The sequence below is a fragment of the Salvelinus namaycush genome, chromosome 39 (genome assembly GCF_016432855.1).
Source record: "Salvelinus namaycush isolate Seneca chromosome 39, SaNama_1.0, whole genome shotgun sequence".
Lineage (NCBI taxonomy): Eukaryota > Metazoa > Chordata > Actinopteri > Salmoniformes > Salmonidae > Salvelinus > Salvelinus namaycush.
The window spans coordinates 12,821,789-12,841,731 of record NC_052345.1 but is presented as its reverse complement, the minus strand read 5'-3'; the positions used below and the strand labels follow the sequence as shown (position 1 = coordinate 12,841,731).

General features: G+C 46.2%; 1 protein-coding gene across 5 annotated transcripts in view; it reads right to left on the bottom strand.

Moving 5' to 3' along the window:
* The window catches only part of LOC120032600 (septin-9-like), a 61,665-nt gene that overhangs the window by 28,481 nt on the left and 13,241 nt on the right, over window positions 1-19,943 (bottom strand). For 4 of the 5 annotated variants that reach the window (XM_038978759.1, XM_038978761.1, XM_038978760.1 and 1 more), the window contains exon 2: window positions 17,076-17,729. In XM_038978759.1, the coding sequence (XP_038834687.1) occupies window positions 17,076-17,729 (654 nt within the window). Of the gene's footprint in view, window positions 1-8,724; window positions 9,027-17,075; window positions 17,730-19,943 lie in introns of those variants that run through there. The other variant, XM_038978762.1, reaches the window with a different exon arrangement.

Below are 19,943 nucleotides of genomic sequence, written 5' to 3'. Positions count from 1 at the left end.
TCCTCTTGACACCGCAGAAATATGTATTCTTATTGGTTGGTTGAATTTACATATCAATAAGATGTTATGACATTGGTCAGGGGGAGATCGTGAACGTAAATTCTTCCCGGTAGTGGCACGCAAGCGGTAGGTCACTTTCTGAAATACTATATTTTAAATGTTATATTTACAATGTGTACGAGTTCATTATGTACATATCCTGATGTGTATATACACCGAGTTCACAAAAAAATAAAAAACCCATGCTCTTTCCAATCCATAGACTGACCAGGTGAATCCAGGTGAAAGCTATGATCCCTTATTGATGTCCACATCAAATCAGCGTAGATGAAGCCTACGAAGGATTTTGATTCATGGATTGTGTGTGTGCCATTCAGAGGGTGAACGGGCAAGACAAAAATAACGTAAGTGCCTTTGTACAAGGTTTGGTAGCACTGGTTTGTGTCAAGAACTGCAACGCTGCTGGGTTTCTCACACTCAACAGTTTCCCGTGTGTATCAAGAATGGTCCACCACCCAAAGGACATCCAGCCAACTTGACAACTGTGGGAAGCATTGGAGTCAACATTGGCCATGTTGGGCCTGCATCCCTGACACCTTGTAGAGGCCAAGACCCGATGAATTGAGGCTGTTCTGAGGGCAAAAGGGGTGCATCTCAATAGTAGGAAGGCGTTCCTAATGTGTGGTATACTCAGTGCATACGTGTACTTTACCTGTTAGATATTGTCCGGAAGTCTGGGATGTGCTTTCGTATGTTATTGCTGTAAGAGTGAGTTAGCTCGCTCGAGATTAGCCCCTGCTAATTCACAGTAATTTCCATGCTAACAGCGGAATCAGGAATCTACAGCCATCAACACACTGTTGTCCTACACATCTAATGTGCTTCCTTGTGTCCATCGTCAGAATAAATAACAATCGACTGGGATCGTTGGCTGGACAGTCCTTTCCTTAAAAACACAACGCAAGAGAGCCAGAAGTCCGGTCACATCTGTTACACTGGTGCTGAGATCACTTTTCTTGTCTCCGCTGCATAGCTGTTGTACACACACACACACACACACAAATGTTGACTGCAGGTAAGCTAACAGTATCACTCCTTGGTCATATAGGGATACAGTGTGGCGGACACCCCAAGGCAAGGACATCTAGAACATCTGACGTGTACTATGGTGTGACGACTGGCGCAGAAAGCGACACCGCTGCTTCTTGTTCTACTGTCTTCAACGATCGTTGTCTATTGGTGGATTGTGTACAATACAACCTGTCTAACGCTGGGTAAAATGGAGGTCATGTGGCCAAGAACTGGAACTAGAAGCAAAATGGCTGATATTTCAACAGCAGAAACAGGGAACGGAACGTGGTCAGTCACATAAGATGGGGCACAAACGTGGTTCTTCCTTTCTTGAGAGGCAAGTGAAGCGGAGGGGCTGGGTTGTAAGGAATGGGCCGCCCTTCCATTGAAGAAAGTCTCATGCAGAAAATGTGGCCTGACGCTTCAACTCACCTTGAACTTGCTACAGCAATCCACCAGAGAGCAGATGCATGGGGTTGCCAAAATTAAATCATACTTACTAATCCAATGCAATTGATCAAAGCTAAACTAGAACAATCCCGACACAGGGAGCAATTAGGACTAACATGGTTGGTCAATAAATACTCCCCACCCATTTAAGCAGATTGATTATTCAAGCTGAATGGGGCCGAGCACAAAGGAAAGAGGAAAGGGGGAGTAAAGAGAGGGGGATGAGTAACAGACAGAGAGAGAGAGGGGGGGGGGGGGGGGGTAACCTAAAAGAGGGGCAGCAGTAACCCCCCCCCCCCCCCCAACTCTCCCAGAGAGCACAATGGAACAAGAGAAAGACAGATAGACAAAAAAAGTCTGGTCTGAATTTTATTATGACACCGTTCCAATCCCTGACAAATACAGCTGTCACACACTACACGGTTCAGCTCCAAAACCCCATCCAGACAGGACACACACACACACACACACACACACACACACACACACACACACACACACACACACACACACACACACACTGAACAACCCCGCCATCCCTCTCTTTCCTTTCTATCAGTCCTCCAGCCTCTCTACAAAAGGAAATCACAAACACACAAATCAGAGAAACAAGAAGCCGTAGCATGTTATGAATGAACAGAAAACCAGAGACACTCACCCTAGCCCCTCTCTCTTTCTCTCTCTCTCTCTCTCTTCCTCCTCTCTTTCCTCTCAACCACCCTGATCTCTGCTCCAGCTGGGCAGGCTCTGCTGCTGCTCCCAGGCCACGCCCCCATAGCCTGGACACATGGCCAACCACTCTACACCCAAGCAGGCCAGCCAGGCAGCCAGCAGCAGGCATGCCACACCCCTCATTCAGGGAGAGTTGAATGGGGAGCATTGTGAATGTGCTGGACACAGGCACAGTGTGTGTGTGTGTGTGTGTGTGTGTGTGTGTGTGTGTGTGTGCAGGGGGGGGGCAGTTGGACATGGGAGGAAAGGAGTGTGTTTTAAGAGTGCATATGTTAAAGAAATGGAGAGAAAAGGGTGTATGTGTTTGACAGGAAAAGTGAGTGTGTGTAAGAGGTGTAAACGGAAAGATTAAAGAACATTTGTGACAGTTTGCACGTGCTTAAAAAAGGAAAAAAATGTTTGTAACAAATGTGTATTCAGTGAAAGAGAGTATGTGTGTTGATGTCCATCTGTCCCTTCCCTCCCAATGCTCAACGCAGTGTGTCTCTCCCTGTATGTGTGTGTCTGAGTGTGTATATATGTGTGTATGCACACTGTGTGTGTACTGTGAGGAGGACACTGGGTCATCTCTCCTCCTGGCTCTTTCTCCTCCTGGGTTAAAATGAGTCTCCATCTATCACATTAATGCTTGCCTTATACATCCCCATGACTAAAGGAATATGTCCCGGTTAACGAATGAATACCATCCCATAGAGTCATCAGACTCCGCATGAAACATTCTATTGGAAACAGCTCCGTCGACTGTAATTCAAAACATTAAGAGTACAATGTGTGATTTCCTTTTTGGTCTCATACGTTCACTTGTTGCATGCAATAACTGCGGAGCTTGGTCTTCATCATGTCTACATACACTGAAATACATTAGTGGTATTTTCTTTGGGTTTCCTAGCTACAATCACTTGTTACGTGGGCCTATCCATGCAACGTCTGTGAAATTGTGTCTATCATAAATATGTATTCACACTATGAAAATCACAATCCTTTCAATGCCGAAACCAGCTTCCTTCTTATCCGATTACTGGAATTAAGAGATCATTTGTTTTATCACAAGCGGGTGGAAAGAGAAACATCTCTGTACTGCACTTATCTAACAAGCTTTTCCCCCACATTTGAAAGCTGATGCGAGGCCCAAGAGACATTTTCTCATATTCAGCACAAACGCTTCCTTCCTGTCATGGTTTCGGTGGATTGTGTATGTATTGGACCACATGGTTTGTGCACCTGGCCCTATAGGCATCCGGTCTCAGTGAGAGATAGATATGAGAGAGCAGGTCGTCTTCTCCTGAACTAATACAGATCATCACCTGCAGGCTCTTCGGTTGAGGCTCTATTAGGAATACATCAGTAGTGTGTCTGTTTATTCTTCCCCCCAAAAAATGACTCATATTGCAGCTAGGCAAGCTGCATGTGGTTTCTGATTCAATGTAGGGCAGGTGATGTAGTATGCCCTGCATGGTCCATGATTTGTTCATCTGCAGCATAAAAACACTGCAACACAAACGTCTGTTTGTTGCTCTCCCTCGTCTTGTGAGAACCCAGAGATCAACTGGGACTGAATCAATGACCGACATACATTTAGCTGGTCCTGTGGAATAGCAGCTAGTTCGGAATGATCACCCTGTCACGATGAGCGAATTCTAAATTGGAACTCAAGGTTTGCTCAATGACTGAGTCTATTTCAGTGCTCCAACTCGTCGCAAAAGAACTAAGTCGCCGGCCCATAGAAATAGAAGTCCTAGAACAGGCATCCTCCAATTATTACTGTACGCTCATGACCATAGCAACTGATCCGAGTCCAGCCCTTCAGCCCTTCAACTAATAGACCTCGGAATACTGTTTTGGCAAAGAGAAGTCTGTGGGTGAGAGATCACATTCAGACTTCCTTCCTTATCTTGATTGCATGCCACGATAATGAGATGAGACCCTGGAGCCACTTCCTTGTTTTGCAGTTGCAAACAAACACCAGAATTATTGTGCCAGAACCTTATTAAATGACCCAGCTCTTAGGCAGCTGTTGCTCTGTTGGCTGAACGTCTCGCCAGAGCTTTGTTTGTCATTCTGTTTGTTTTGTCATTTACCCCACTTCTGGAGGCCATCTTGAGGCCATATTCGTATAATCACATCAAACTGTGTGGGCCAAACAGGCAACTGGAGACCCATGCAGGCACAACCCCAGAGGGGAGCTCTCTGATTGGACTAGAGGTCAGATCTGATTAGAGGAGGCCCACACAATGATTAGAACACATGGAGCTGATTAACCAAGTCACCTCAATGACTCAGCAGAGAGAGTGACTCACAGACATTCAGCCTCCCACCCAGAGAGATGGAAGAAGTTATGAAGAAGGGATAAAGAAGGACAGAGGAGGAGGGAGAGAACATCTGGCCAAGCTTATCTGGGAAGGAGAGAAACAAGCGACTTCCTGTTGAGCTGTAGCCGAGGCTGCTCTGCTCCCCTGTGGTGCAGATGGAGACAGCATGTGAGGATGCATGCAACTATATGAAAACATGTTGCCTGGGAGCATCTCTCTAGTCCAAAGTGGCTTCCTCTCCTTGTCTCCTTCTCTTCGTCCACACTCATCTGAGGGAACCGGATAAGTGATAGCGAATTCCCACTAGGATTAGATCAGTTCTGCCCAATAACACTATTGAGATGAACCCATAATCTCATGGCACACATGGGAGACATGGTATAGACAGAAAAAGGCCAGTTTAGAGTTAGACAGACTTCTGACTGTGTGACCAGACCAGGGTAAACTCTGACCTTAGTCACATGGTCAGGAAAACCCCTAGCCCTACTTGCTCTTCGCTCTCCACCCTGAAGACATGCACGTTCATGCAGTCCATTTCTAATCCTCCATATACACACTGTACTACTCCCTCGGGGACTGTGCTGCACTCCAGCAACGCTACACGATTCCTCCTGACTCATCTCAGACCTCAGCTTGTATGTTGCTCTTCAAGGTTACAATAAACCTGGCCTTGTTTGCTTTCATCTGCACTTTTCTGCACTCGAGGTACACACACGCACACACACACACACTCTCTCTCTTTTGAAAGACCCGTGCGCCTGTTGTTTGAACAGCGGCCGCAAAGTAGATAAACTGTCGGAATTTGTGGTCAGAGGTTTGTTTTAGCCAAGGCGTTTATCTAGTGGATTGTTTCCTCTCAGTTTTACAGTGGCACTTCCCAGCTGTGTTACATAACAGAGCCAAATAACTCCCAGATATATAATATATATACATACATACAGTTGAAGGTTACATACATGTTAGCCAAATACATTTAAACTCAGTTTTTCACAATTCCTGTCATTTAATCCTAGTAAATATTCCCTGTCTTAGGTCAGTTAGGATCACCACTTTATTTTAAGAAGGTGAAATGTCAGAATAACAGGAGAGTGATTATTATTATTTCAGCTTTTATTTCTTTCATCACATTCCCAGTGGGTCAGAAGTTCACATACACTCAATTAGTATTCGGAAGCATGGCCTTTAAATTGTTTAACTTGGGTCAAACGTTTTGGGTAGCCTTCCACAAGCTTCCCACAATAAGTTGGGTGAATTTTGGCCCATTCCTCCTGACAGAGCTGGTGTAACTGAGTCAGGTTTGTAGGCCTCCTTGCTCGCACATGCTTTTTCAGTTCTGCCCACACATTTTCTATAGGATTGAGGTCAGGGCTTTGTGATGGCCACTCCAACACCTTGACTTTGTTGTCCTTAAGACATTTTGCCACAACTTTGGAAGTATGCTTGGGGTTATTGTCCATTTGGAAGACCCATTTGCGACCAAGCTTTAACTTCCTGACTGATGTCTTGAGATGTTGCTTCAACATATCCACATAATTTTCCTGCCTCATGATGCCATCTATTTTGTGAAATGCATCAGTCCCTCCTGCAGCAAAGCACCCCCACAACATGATGCTTCCACCCCTGTGCTTCACGGTTGGGATGGTGTTCTTCGGCTTGCAAGCCTCCCTCTTTCCTCCAAACATAACGATGGTCATTATGGCCAAACAGTTCTATTTTTGTTTCATCAGACCAGAGGACATTTCTCCAAAAATGTACGATCTTTGTCCCCATGGGCAGTTGCAAACCGTAGTCTGGCTTTTTTTTAATGGTGGTTCTGGAGCAGTGGCCTCTTCCTTGCTGAGCAGCCTTTCAGGTTATGTCGATATAGGACTCTTTTTACTGTGGATATAGATACTTTTGTACCCGTTTCCTCCAGCATCTTCACAAGATCCTTTGCTGTTGTTCTGGGATTGATTTTCACTTTTCGCACCAAAGTACGTTCATCTCTAGGAGACAGAACGCATCTCCTTCCTGAGCGGTATGACGGCTGTGTGGTCCCATGGTGTTTATACTTGCGTACTATTGTTTGTACAGTTGAATGTGGTACCTTCAGGCATTTGGAAATTTCTCCCAAGGATGAACCAGAATTGTGGAGGTCTACAATTCTTTTTCTGAGGTTTTGGCTGATTTCTTTTGATTTTCCCATGATGTCAAGCAAAGAGGCACTGAGTTTGAAGGTAGGCCTTGAAATACATCCATAAGTTCACCTCTAATTGACTCAAATGATGTCAATTAGCCTATCAGAAGCTACTAAAGCCATGACATAATTTTCTGGAATTTTCCAAGCTGTTTAAAGGCACAGTCAACTTAGTGTATGTCAACTTCTGACCCACTGGAATTGTGATACAGTGAATTATAAGTGAAATAATCTGTCTGTAAACAATTGTTGGAAAAATGAATTGTGTCATGCACAAAGTAGATGTCCTAACCGACTTGCCAAAACTATAGTTGAGTTTTAATGACTCCAACATAAGTGTATGTAAACTTCCGACTTCAACTGTACATACAGTAGATAGAGAGAGCGTGCTAGAGAGCGCTAGGGTGAGGGAGAGAGAGCTAGAGGGGGAGAGAGAGCTAGAGGGGGAGAGAGAGCTAGAGGGGGGGAGAGAGCTAGAGGGTTAGAGAGAGCTAGAGGGTTAGAGAGAGCTAGAGGGTTAGAGAGAGCTAGAGGGTTAGAGAGAGCTAGAGGGTTAGAGAGAGCTAGAGGGTTAGAGAGAGCTAGAGGGTTAGAGAGAGCTAGAGGGTTAGAGAGAGCTAGAGGGGGAGAGAGAGCTAGAGGGTTAGAGAGAGCTAGAGGGTTAGAGAGAGCTAGAGGGGGAGAGAGAGCTAGAGGGGGAGAGAGAGCTAGAGGGGGAGAGAGAGCTAGAGGGGGAGAGAGAGCTAGAGGGGGAGAGTGCGCTAGAGGGGGAGTGAGCTAGTGGGGGAGAGAGAGCTAGAGGGGGAGAGAGAGCTAGAGGGGGAGTGCTAGAGAGGGAAAGCTAGAGAAGGAGCGAGAGCGAGCGAGCGCTAGAGAAAGAGCGAGCTAGCTAGAGAGAGCGAGAGAGAACGCTAGAGCGAGAGAGAGCGCGAGAGCGAGCTAGAGCGAGAGAGCGCAAGAGCGAGCTAGAGAGCGAGCTAGAGAGCGAGCTAGAGCGCGAGAGAGAGAGCGCGAGAGAGTGAGCTAGAGCAAGAGAGAATGAGAGCGAGCTAGAGCAAGAGCGAGCGCAAGAGCGAGCTAGAGAGCAAGCTAGAGCGAGAGAGAGCGAGCTAGAGCGCTAGAGCAAGCTAGAGCGCTAGAGCAAGCTAGAGCGAGAGAGCGCTAGAGCGAGAGAGCTAGAGAGAACGTGAGAGCTAGAGATAACGAGAGAGAACGAGAGAGCTAGAGCGAGAGCTAGAACTAGAGAGAGAGCCAGAGAGAGAGCTAGAGAGAGAGCTAGAGCTAGAGCTAGAGAGAGAGCTAGAGAGAGAGCCAGAGAGAGAGCTAGAGAGAGCTAGAGAGAGCTAGAGAGAGAGCTAGAGAGAGAGCTAGAGAGAGAGCTAGAGCGAGAGAGAGAGAGCTAGAGAGAGAAAGAGGCTAGCATGCACAAGGATTCCATCAAACCCACATTAGAAGCATGCAGACTCAGACATAACACATACTGTGTATATGCAAACTATTCAACTCCACTTTCGAATCAAGGAAATTCTTAGTGATACATAAATCAACTGTGGACATAGAGCCTTAATGCAACATACAAGAGTAGCACGAAACAGCACAGATGATAAAACAAAACTTCAGGGAGAGAGAAATCAATGCAGATCCTATGCGGCCTTACCTCATCTAAACTGAGGTTTTAGGGGGAGAAGAGGAACTTTTTAAAAAGCATCTTGGGATGTCCCTGATTGCCTTTCCATTTCCTCAGCGTCTAAAGTAGAGTTAAACATCATGTAGCCCTGATTGGCCTTAATAGAAACCAGTTGTCTCAGTCACACCAGTTATGTCTCAACAGCCCTCCCCCTTCCTTCAAGTTTGCATCTTAAATGACACCCTATTCCCTACATAGTGCACTACTTTTGACCAGAACCCTATGGACCCTGGTCAAAAGTAGTGCACTATATAGGGGATATGGTGCCATTTGTGAAGCAACCCATCAGCCATACTCACAGAGGACCTCCATCTCAGGGTTAATGTGCATCTCTGCACCACATGCAGCCATGTCTTCCAATCGCAGTCCCAGTCGAAGCACCACAGAACAAACTATTCCGACGTGGAAGTAAAAAATCCCAAATAAAATTCCCAACTGCTTCCCAAACCTAAACTCTTCACGGTGACAGCTGGGAGTGCCTGGGAGCGATTGGGATCTAATGTACAGTTTCTGTAACGCTCCCTCTTCCCGATGTTCCCAGCTCGGCGTTCCTTACCCGGAGCCTCAAGACTGAACAATAAAACAGAGCTCCACCGATCGGATTGCGCTTCCGGGGGAATCCCTGCCCCTAATTCCAGCTGGAATTCTAGGGGGAGCCGGATGACTCAGCTTGGAATGGAGGAGAAGAAAGAGAGGAAGACGGGACTCTGATTACATACTTTCTCTCTGTGCGGTCGTTCCAGAAAACTTCCCAGAGTTATGATGATAATTATCCATAATAGAAACTTTGTGCTGAACTGTGCTGAACTGGGAGAGACAGAGAGAGAAAGCTTGTCAGTGTTACAGTAAATGAACGCCAAAAGATCTAGTCATAACATAAGTAGTCAACGTTTTTTCCCAAATATAGCTTTACTGTAAGTTGGATGATTTAAATGGTGTATCCTGTTCCTAAAGGATTTGTCAGAACAGTCTAGAAAGGGAGAATAGGACTAAATGTAGACATGTGTACTACTGTACTCAAAACAGCCTCTACTTTGTCTGCAATTCAATGACTTTACTTAGCTAACCAACACCGCATACTGTCAGAGGCAGTACCGTTGCCCTTTCCCCTACATCTTCAGCTACTCCTGCTTGTTCCGTCTTCTGAATAATGAATAATCAAAACCAAAAATATATTTAATTCATCATTATGTATTTTCCCATGAAATTTGAATAATAATATACAAATATTTTGTATTTTATATTAATTAACCTTTTTATTCATTCATGTCTCATCACTGAGTACAAAGCGCCAACGCTCCGCACATCGTGAAGGTGAAAGTTCACGCAGAGTTCCTCCGAGCCGAGCTACTTTAGCTAATTTGACAAAGCTAGCTACTTCCACAGGATAATGACTCCCAATGTAGCGGTGTTAGCTGTGTTTAGGCATTAGAGGACTAGCCGTTCACCATGGAGGTGAGAAGCCAGTCAGGCAAGCAAGCAGTGTGTGCGCACGTGCGTGCTAACCCAGTGTTGTTTGATCTAGGGCTGTTCAGAGGGGATTAGGGTTTAAGTCTAGTCATAATATTACCCCTGTCAAACACACCTCCAGGCACTGTGCCGTGCGTCAATGGGTGCGATGATGACTCCATTATGAAGAGTGGTCTCATTCACCTCAATGTAAAGCGAGCATCAGCTAGGAAGCAGTTGCCGCAGCTATAATCAGCATGGGGCACCAGCCTGTGCAACTGGACACCATTTTGTGTCAAAGGCCCTACAGTACTTGCAGTACTTGTCCTGAGGAAATTGATTGAATGACAGATCAAATCACGTAAACCTGGGAGGGGCCTATACGACCAAATCGATGAGATCTGTCAGTGAGACATTTAATTAACATGGAATCATGTCTTTATAAAAAAATATATGTTTGAAGATGAATAAACAATTGATCATAAAAAGTAACCGTCTTCCTCTTCTATTGAACATCTAAGGGTCAATAACTCCCTGCAGTACTGTGTCTCTACCCCCCCCCCCCCCCCCCCCCAATTGACTAGTGGCTGATAGAAATAGAATCACAGAACATTGACGCCCGTTCTAGTAATTCTATTTCTATGGTGACTGATTACTATTATTTAGGTACCTCAGGGAGAGGTCCAGCAGGGAGAGGGGGTGTACTGACCCCACACATACCCTGCCCTGCCTCCCATCTGCCCGCTGCCCAGCCTAGCAGATGGCACAACAGTGGTACGTATGGCCATCTGTCCAGTGCCCCCCTCACAATTCGTGTGCACGCACTAACTCACTCAATCTTTGGCCACACAGCAACAACTGTTGGTTGCGAGGCACTGCCCTCGACAAAGACATATACATGACGTCAATATCTGGGAACCTCGTATTGTTATGGTGAAAGAGAGAGTTTAATTACAGTAAAACACCATTATCATTCCAAACATGGCCCTTATCAGCCAGAGATGAGGAAAACCTCCTTAGCAGAAGGTGTTGAGAGCTGAGGCACTGACAAAGTGGACCTTCTCTTTGTTAACCAGCTGTACAGTTGGCAAAACTGAGAAATACTGAGCTCATCCTGGTCAGCCCGTAGCAGCTGGGTGCAGTCTATAAGCAGGACCAGACAGGACCAGACTGACACCTCTTCAAGATAAACCAGAATAAACCAGATAAAAGACTGTGGTAGAGTCAGGGGAGGGTCCAGACACTGATAGTGATGATAGTTGTTGGCTGGTGGTCAAGTGGTCAGGAAAAAGTCCTGGCACTACCTATTTTGTACGGTCGTGACTAGTGTCAGGCCAGCTTGACCAGCATTCAGAGAACTCACTAAGGAAGACAAGGGTGGGGACTGGGAGATAGCAGCTCAGGGAGACTGGAAATAGGAGGAAGGGGGAACTGGGGTTGCTTTAGTGGAGTGTGTGCGTGTGTGTGCTGCATGGGAACCTTGTTTAACCCCTGACTTCCACCAGGCGGAGCAGAGTACACAGAAGCTTCCGGAAACCCTGTCCGGTTTCCACTTCACTCAGCTCAGCTCTCCCTCAGTGGAAGCACTCAATACACACAGACAGACACAGGCTTTCCACTGACCCAGTCAGAGTCCACAGCCTCCAAAACACTTTAAATCACATCAGGGATAAATCCCACATAACACAACCAGACACATTCATTCAGTTTTAGTGAGATATAGAACAATGTGTGAGTGAGAGAAGAGAAAGGGGGGAGAGAAATGAAAGAGAGTGGATAAGAGAACAAGAGATGTACTTCGAAATGCACCTTTAAGTACTGTCTATATGCCCTCAGCAACACCCTGTATAAGATGCAATCAGTACCTGCAAGCCAGGTCCCATAGCCATCTCCCCTAAGCCAAACCCTACACTCCACCTGTCATACTGCACCTCCTGCTGGCCACTCTGAGCTCTGCACCCACAGACATGAATATGAGCTAACACCGCTAGCTCTCAGGGGAGCTGAAAGTGAGTGGCCAACACTGTAGTCTAATGACCTCACTCTGTAGTTTTCCTAGCCCGCTAACGCTAACCCTGAGAGGTTTGGAACCTGTAAACAGTTTAAGATGAGCCATGATGATATGCTCTCGCAGACGGCCTCCTCTACTCAATTCAAGGGCTTTATTGGCATGGGAAACGCATGTTAACGTTGCCAAAGCAAGTGAAGTAGATAATAAACAAAAGTGAAATAAACAAAAATGAACAGTAAACATTACACTCACAAAAGTTCCAAAAGAATAAAGACATTTCCACTCTCTCTCTCTCATAATGACACAGCGGGTCATGCTGAGTGCAATTAAACTGGGAGACGCCTGACCACTGTCTGAGGTGGTGTGTGTGTGCGTACATGCATGTGTGTGTGAGTGTGTCATAGTCCTCCCTTGCCATCAAGTCCCTGCTTGTTAGCTGTGTAAAAGCTAAATGTACACCAGCCCAAACCCTGTAGCGCTCCCCTCTCCCCTAAGGTGTTGCCCCATTCCTAGTCCTGTCCACAAACTGAAAACAAATGTGACTCCAGAGTAGACATGTGTTAAGAACACCCAATAAGCATCATCTCCAGGTCACTATCTGCCTGGTTAAAATGAGTGGGGCCTCCTTTCTCTCCTCGTACCATAGTGACTTGGTGAATGACTTCATGAATGCCCTGCGAGCGAGAGAGAGAGGCATCTCTTGCTATGATGGATACCAGGGGCGTATTCATTACGCCGATTCTGTTGCAACATTTCTTTAAAAAAACGGAAGCAAACAAGGGACCTCCCTGAATTTGTCCAATAGAATCTCTAGTTTTGCTCTGTTTGCTTCCGTTTGGTTCTGAAACGGTAAACGGTTTCCGTAATGAATACACCACGGGGCCTGCTGTCAAGAGCTGCTTTATCACAACGACTTTACCTGAGATACCAATCGGAGTGCTTCAACTAAGACTAAGAAGCTGGAGTTTAAATCACATAGCGCTGGAGGTCATTCTAGTTCCACATATGTGGCACAGCATGGAATGACATGGGGAAGGGGAAACTGAATACAGTACTTTAGAATTCTAGGGGATTAGTACAAAGATTCTTACTTTGGGAATGTTTACACTCGATTTCACAGTACAGGCCCAGTGTGTGTGTGTGTGTTGTCAGACTAACTAGCGCGACGTTAGCCAGATAGGAATGGCGGCCCCCCTATTCCCTAACCTTTCCTCCTGTGGGGTCCACTGCTAATCATGTTAATCAGCCTGGGATCTCCCTACCCTTCTGGCTCTCTGTGTGTGGAGGAATTCTCTGTAGAAAGGGGATAGTGGGGCCCTCATCTGGTGTGACGCTGCAGAAGGTCACATGGTGGTACACAGGGGGTAGGGGACCGGGACAGACAACACACAGGCAGCCCACCAGAGGAGAATGAAGGGGCATGGAGGAGAACAGTGAGAGGAGTGTGTCACGGAACAAACGGACTCCTTCGTCACAACTTTGTTGATCAACCAAACATGTCAGTTCAGGGCCAATGAGACACTGAGGATTTATACAAACAAATTCAATGCTGGGTTAGAGGGCTTGAAGTGTCAGAACTGATGGCATAACCAACCACCCTCCAGGACAGAGTGGTCGAATTGAATCTCAATGGGAATTCCTCTCTGTATTGTTACAGTGTAATATAACGGATATAGTATAATGGACCTCTGATTGTAGGGAGGTCAAAAGGCGGCAGGTAGCCTAGTGGTTAGAGCGTTGGGCTAGTAACTGAAAGGTTGCTAGATCGAATCCCCGAGCTGTCAAAGGTAAAAAATCTGGCGTTCTGACCCCTCAACAAGGCAGTTAACCCACTGTTCCTAGGCCGTCATTGTAAATAAGAATTTGTTCTTAACTGACTTGCCTAGTTAAATAAATGTTATATAATTTTTTTTAAAAGGGCAGTTAACCGAGACAAATCATAACCCTGTCAATCTACAGTAAAGTTCAATGTAGACGGGTGAATGGGAGCAACAGTGGACGGATTCAATTAAAGAGTCTTCCAATTTCTTCTACAGTACATATAAAAACAGGTTATTTTGCGTTCACAAACATCAGTTACCTGTTGATATTTAGAGCCATCTACAGAGATCAGAGACTGACATTTTGATCCTAGAAACGAACTGAAAATGCATCCAGATGTACTCTATTGTGGTGAGATCACACAACTGGCTGGAAGGGCCACTGACTCTGATCACATGACCCAGGCCGAGAGAGGAAGAGCGGCGAGGTCGCGGCGAGGTCAGGACGAGGGGAAACAATCGCCCTGACGGACAGCACACGGAAGGAAGGAAGCCCGAGAAACCAGAGTGTGTGTCTCTGATGTCATTACCCGTTTGAAAAACTGAATGGACAGGAAAACGGCTTATCACTCACAAAAACACAGCTGACGGTAACTTGAAAAACTACACACAAGGCACGGAGTCAACAATCTGTACGCCAATGTAAAGAGTTTCATATCCACCATTATCTAGGTAATATCTTGTCATGAAAGAGGATCAATATCCCTTTTAAGTCACTTGTGAAACCATCACATCTATCACTCATAGTCACCTATTGAAATGAATTAGGGCCTACTTGTGTGTTATGTTGGAGCCAATTTCTCCTACTTGACACAAAATCTGATGGAAACAACCCACTACCAGTCCACTACAGTGCTGTGTTGTTCACGTTTCTGCTCCACTGACGCCATCTCCCCACACTGACAGACGGAGCAGGGGTCAGAGTCACTCAGTCAGTCAGGGTGGGCCCCGGCCTCAGGCCCTCCAGGCAGGTCACCCTTCATTGAGAGCCCTAATAAGGCCCTCTCCCTCTGGGTAAATAACTAGCCCAGACCTCCATGGCCTGAGTAGGAACCAGACTACAAGACTCCCAGCTCCAGAGCAGAAAAAATAAACACTCACTCACTCTCTCTATCGTCCCATCAAATCTGAGCTCTTAATATTGGAATATAGCCTACAAACTCGTACCGAATGATAAAGTATGGTCATTTATACCAATACTGTTCCAATCTACGAACACCTAATGCTAAAATGGTCTGTGTCAACAGGGAAAAAAAGCCTACAGAATTATAGCTAATTAAAGGCCAAGTAAGTCAGGAAATACTTGGCAATGTCACTAATAGCGACACTGGAACATACTGGTTTATTAAATCCTGAAAGCCATGATTCATTTGATAACTGCGGAGTTCGAGTTTGAGGATGCGAACGAGCAAAAGGCTAAGTAGAATGCTTTTCTGCATGTGGCTATGTCCAAAATGGCACCCTATTCCCTATGGCACTAGCTTTGACTAGAGCCATAGCTCCAATATATAGGGAATAGGGTACCATTTGGGATGCAGCATGTGTGCCTTTGTCCATCTGATAAACAAACCAATGCGTCTAGCAGCTGTAGTTTCCCTGCAGCTGGCCCCATGCTGTGGGCTCCCTCAGTCTCAGGTCTAAAACGTTGTCTAAACGTTATTTATACATTCTCTAAAACGCTCTCTAAAGATGGCGTGAATGCCGTCTAAAGACTGTGTAAATGCTGACACATTAGGTCATATTTGGCTCTGGGTTTTATCCCTCAGTTTACAGGAATCTAACTTGGCTCGTGTCGGACGCCCCTTCTGGGGGCCGAGACACGCTCAATCTGCAGAGGGAGGAAAGAAGAGGAGTGTTTGTGCGTGTGTTGTAAGAAAGAGATAGGAGGAAAGAGAGGGAGAGACAAAGAAAGGGAAAAGCAAAGGAAAGTGAGTGAGTGGAACCCAAATGTGTCAGATGCTGCCGACTGCTAAAACACACTGGTTTGCTTTAGGACAGGGATGAAGAGAACCATTTATACATTCGTCCTTTGCATATGTAGGAGAATAAAATGAAATATTGTTGTTATCTCACAGTCTACCAAGAGTGCATGAATTGAAGAACAAATTGTCTGAATAGTTTTTGTACATTCAGCGATAGGGGACTGAGTTGAGAGGGAATTGAAGAACCAAGCAGCTGAACATTCATTGATGGGGGGCTGAGACGCTGGGCTCCAGACAGAGCAGAGGGGGACAGGAGGGACAGGCCGTACTGACAGACAGGCCCAGGCTGGGCTCTAATCAAACAGACCTCTCCTCTTACAGGCCCACTCCGGGGACCCAGAGCTCTCCACTGTATGTGATTGCATCTTCCAGTCCCTCTGTGAGGTAGTAGAGGAGGGCAACTGGAGGGGGATGATGTGTTATGGAAAATGTTCTGTACCGCCACCACTGGAGGTTTGAAAACTAAAAGTCTATCCAAAATGTGGATACCTACACTACTGTGTACTGTGGAGGTATGTGCATATTGCCAATAGTCTTAAAACAGAAAGCTGACATGAATGCAGGACCATGGTACACGGTTTCTATATATACCTAGCCTCACTGGTCCCAGATCATGTTTGGCATGACAGAAAAAAAACTATTTGAGTTGGCTATATAGCACGAACAGATCTGAGACCAGTCTACGATGCACTTTGCTTACTCATACCACTTTTACAGTGGCATCTCTCCACCAAGGCAGGCTGTATCAGACTGGAGGCACAGCCTCAGCATTGGAGGCTACTCCTAGAAACAGGCCCCAGATCAGTGGAGTGAGCCCACTACTGCCTCCACGCCTCATTGGGCTTCTCTGCTTTCTCACAGCAAAGCTTCTGCTCAGCAGCCTGTGTAATGCCACAGGGAACTCCAGCCCAGATCAAACACACACACACACACACACACACACACACACACACACACACACACACACACACACACACACACACACACACACACACACACACACACACACACACACACACACACACACACACACACACACACACACACACACACACACACACACACACACACACACACACCACACACACGATCCTATGATCGGTGGTTAGCAGCACACACAGCAGGCCCAAAGCCTCAAAACACTGCTTTACTCTCCCTTGTTTATACATGTATATACTGGTCACCTCCATAGAAACTTCACAGTGACACAAATAAAAGACAATGGAAAGTTGGGGCCTTCCTACAAACCCAAGCATCTCTTTGGCTGTTTGTGTTCTCCACTACTTGAAGCCCCTCACTCTGTTAGAGTGACTACATCCAGGATCACACGAGGAACCTAAGGAGTTAGAGGGTTCAGGAGAAGAAACCTAGGGTCAGAGGTTACTCACTGTCAGGGTTGGGGGACTTGGTGCGGTTGGGCGAGGAGCAGCGGATGGTGGTGACGATGGTGTTGTGGTGGGGGTTGGGGTGGTGCGGGTGGTGGACCGGTGCATGATGACCATGGTTCTCGTGGTTGTTCTTTCCATTCCCCGTTGTCTCGGGTGCTTTGGTGACGCTGATCCCTGGTGTGGTCCTAGCGGCCGGGCCATCCCCCAGATTGGGGGGCTCGAACCTCCGGGCATGGCTGGGGGGCTCGGGGGTCCGGGCCCCTCCGCGAATCACCGCATCCTGGGGTGTTTTAGCGAAGGTCACCTCCCGTTTGTGGCCCATCTCAGGGGTCTTGGAGTGGCCTAGGACCTCGGGTCGTTTCGTGCCGAATCGGAGGGAACCAGGGCTGGTTGGATCCACCTGCTTGGAGGAAATGTCGATGGAGAGCTCCGTGCGTCCCCGGGATATGGGTTCAGGAGGCTTGGAGCCGCCCCCTCCCATGATGGTCTTGGAGATGGAGCCGTTGTTGTTATTGCTGGCGCCCAGTTCACGGTAGTAGATGCTGGTGGGGGACATGACGGGGCGGTGGTTGGTGTTGTTGGGCGCCCGGCGGGAGCCTGGCGAGGAGTTGGCCGAGGTGTCCACATCCTCCACCTCAAACGACCTCTTTAGAGCTGCATGGAGAGTGAGATGAGACAGACACACTCAGTCAATGAGTCATGACTTGACCATTTCTGACATTGCTGATAATCAGAGTGCACTTAGGGCCGGTTTCCTAAACAAACATTGCGGCTAGTCCTGGACCAAACAAATACGACAGCAAATATATGAACAGTGTATTCTAATTCCAGAGGAGCAACATGAACTGTTCTGACGTCCCCGTGGCATCATAGCTGCTTGAGGTTAGTGGGTAGAGAGAAGCTGGAAAAGCAATCTCGGCGACATCACAAAGGAAAATGGCAGCGACAAGCAATTAAGCCAAGCTCAACTCATTTCAATAACTCTTTATTAGTGGTGCCAATCTGTCACTACATACGACTGCATATTGGCACTGTACACGTGTATATGGTGCCAGTTGTATGACACAGTATGTTATAAAATGTGATCCAATTTATACACCCACTTGCACAGCCTCAAATGGCCTTATATAAATGAAAGTCATATATCTGCCTTGTATTCTCTACATGCATTCTTTAATATTGTATGAGATATGGATGAGTTATGGATGAGTAGTAGTGGTAGTAACTGATGCATAGCCTATATACAATGCATTAATACCAAATGAACAAAAGGAGACACGCCTCCCCCAGGTTACTGGTGGCTTTGTGAGAAAATCCCAGAAATAAGTTTCAACCAAAACACGAGGCTAGTTTGGCCTTGTAGGCATTGCCTCTTAGAAGTCAACCTGAATCCCACGGGGAAGATGCTAAGCTAGTCACTGTGGTTACGAGCTGCTTATGACATCACAGGCACACACATCCATGTCCTCTCCGTACCACTCAACACAACTCCAAGCTGATGATCAGTTATGGCCTAAAGAGAGTGTGTGTGTCTGTCTGTCTACACGCGTGTATGTATGTGTGTATGTATGTACACCCACAGAGGGGGTACTCAGCCCCTATCCCATTGCCCTCTCCATAAACCCAGTCCGAGCAGTGAAGGGACTCAGAGAGCTGGAGACAATCACACCAAAGCCTTTCCTCAATAGATCAGTTATGGGCCTAATCTAATTTTACTGCTATAAACCTCTTCATTTTATGACAGCGATACTCTTTCTCCCCCTAAGACAAATCCTCTTCTTGCCAAACTATAATTTAGCGTGCTGGAGGAAATGTCTTGCTCTTCTCTGACTGTCCAATGGCATTTTTCCAGTTCAAGAACCTTTTTATGGCCTCATAAGTGTCCATGATGTCTATATGCTGTTGTATGATTGGTGTTGCTAGCACCCCTTCCCTCTGTAGCTCTCTATTTAAACACTCACTCCTGCTATGGTTACCGTACATCTTTCCATTTTATTTTACTGATCTGCCTTTCCTTGTTCTTGCATTCCCTGTGCATTGAAAAGCTAGCTTACCAACGTTAGCATAGCAGCATTAGCAAACTGCTAAACCTCCTAACTGCATTTGAAGGGTCTCATGTGTACATACTGTAGGTGTTAAATGCTCTTAACGACCCCCAAAACACCTTCTGAAAGGTTGTTAACTAAACATTTATTTCCAACGACGACTAACTGTTATTCTCTCATGCTTCCTCCATTACGCTCTCATGATTTGGGGAATATTGGCGTTAAATTCCGGAGTCTACGAGGCATTATAAAAACATTTAAGTCCTCCATTTTAAGGATGGGTGTTGCTTTGGCTGTTACTAAAAACACGTCCCATCTCCCATATCTTTAATTAGAATGGGAGACCCAATCCCATATGCCACTTATATAAAACAGAAGACGGTTATAAGTTATTTCCACTTTGCCACTCTACTCCATCCCCCATAACCCCCCTTTCCTCCCTAGTGTATTTTATGATTGTGCTGAATGATTCCAAGTATCCGGCTACTTTCAACTCGGTCCAGGACTAGGACTTGACTGCCAAATCAGTCTGCTGCTTAGTGCTTAGCAAACAGTGAGCTGGGAGACCATTAGTCTATTCAGTGATCTGAAACGTTCCGAACGTTGCAGACAGAAATTGAATGAACAGAGCTGACACGATTCCCTACTCTCTCTTATCTTCTCTACAACATACATTTCTACCTGAGTGTTCTGTATCGTTACATGCTCTTGAACATGGCAGGGTTGCAATGCATAGAGAGACAGTCAGTATAAGCCTAACAACTGATAGGACGTGAGTGTTACTATCAGAGAGAAACTGTACAATGTATGATTAAATGCTCAA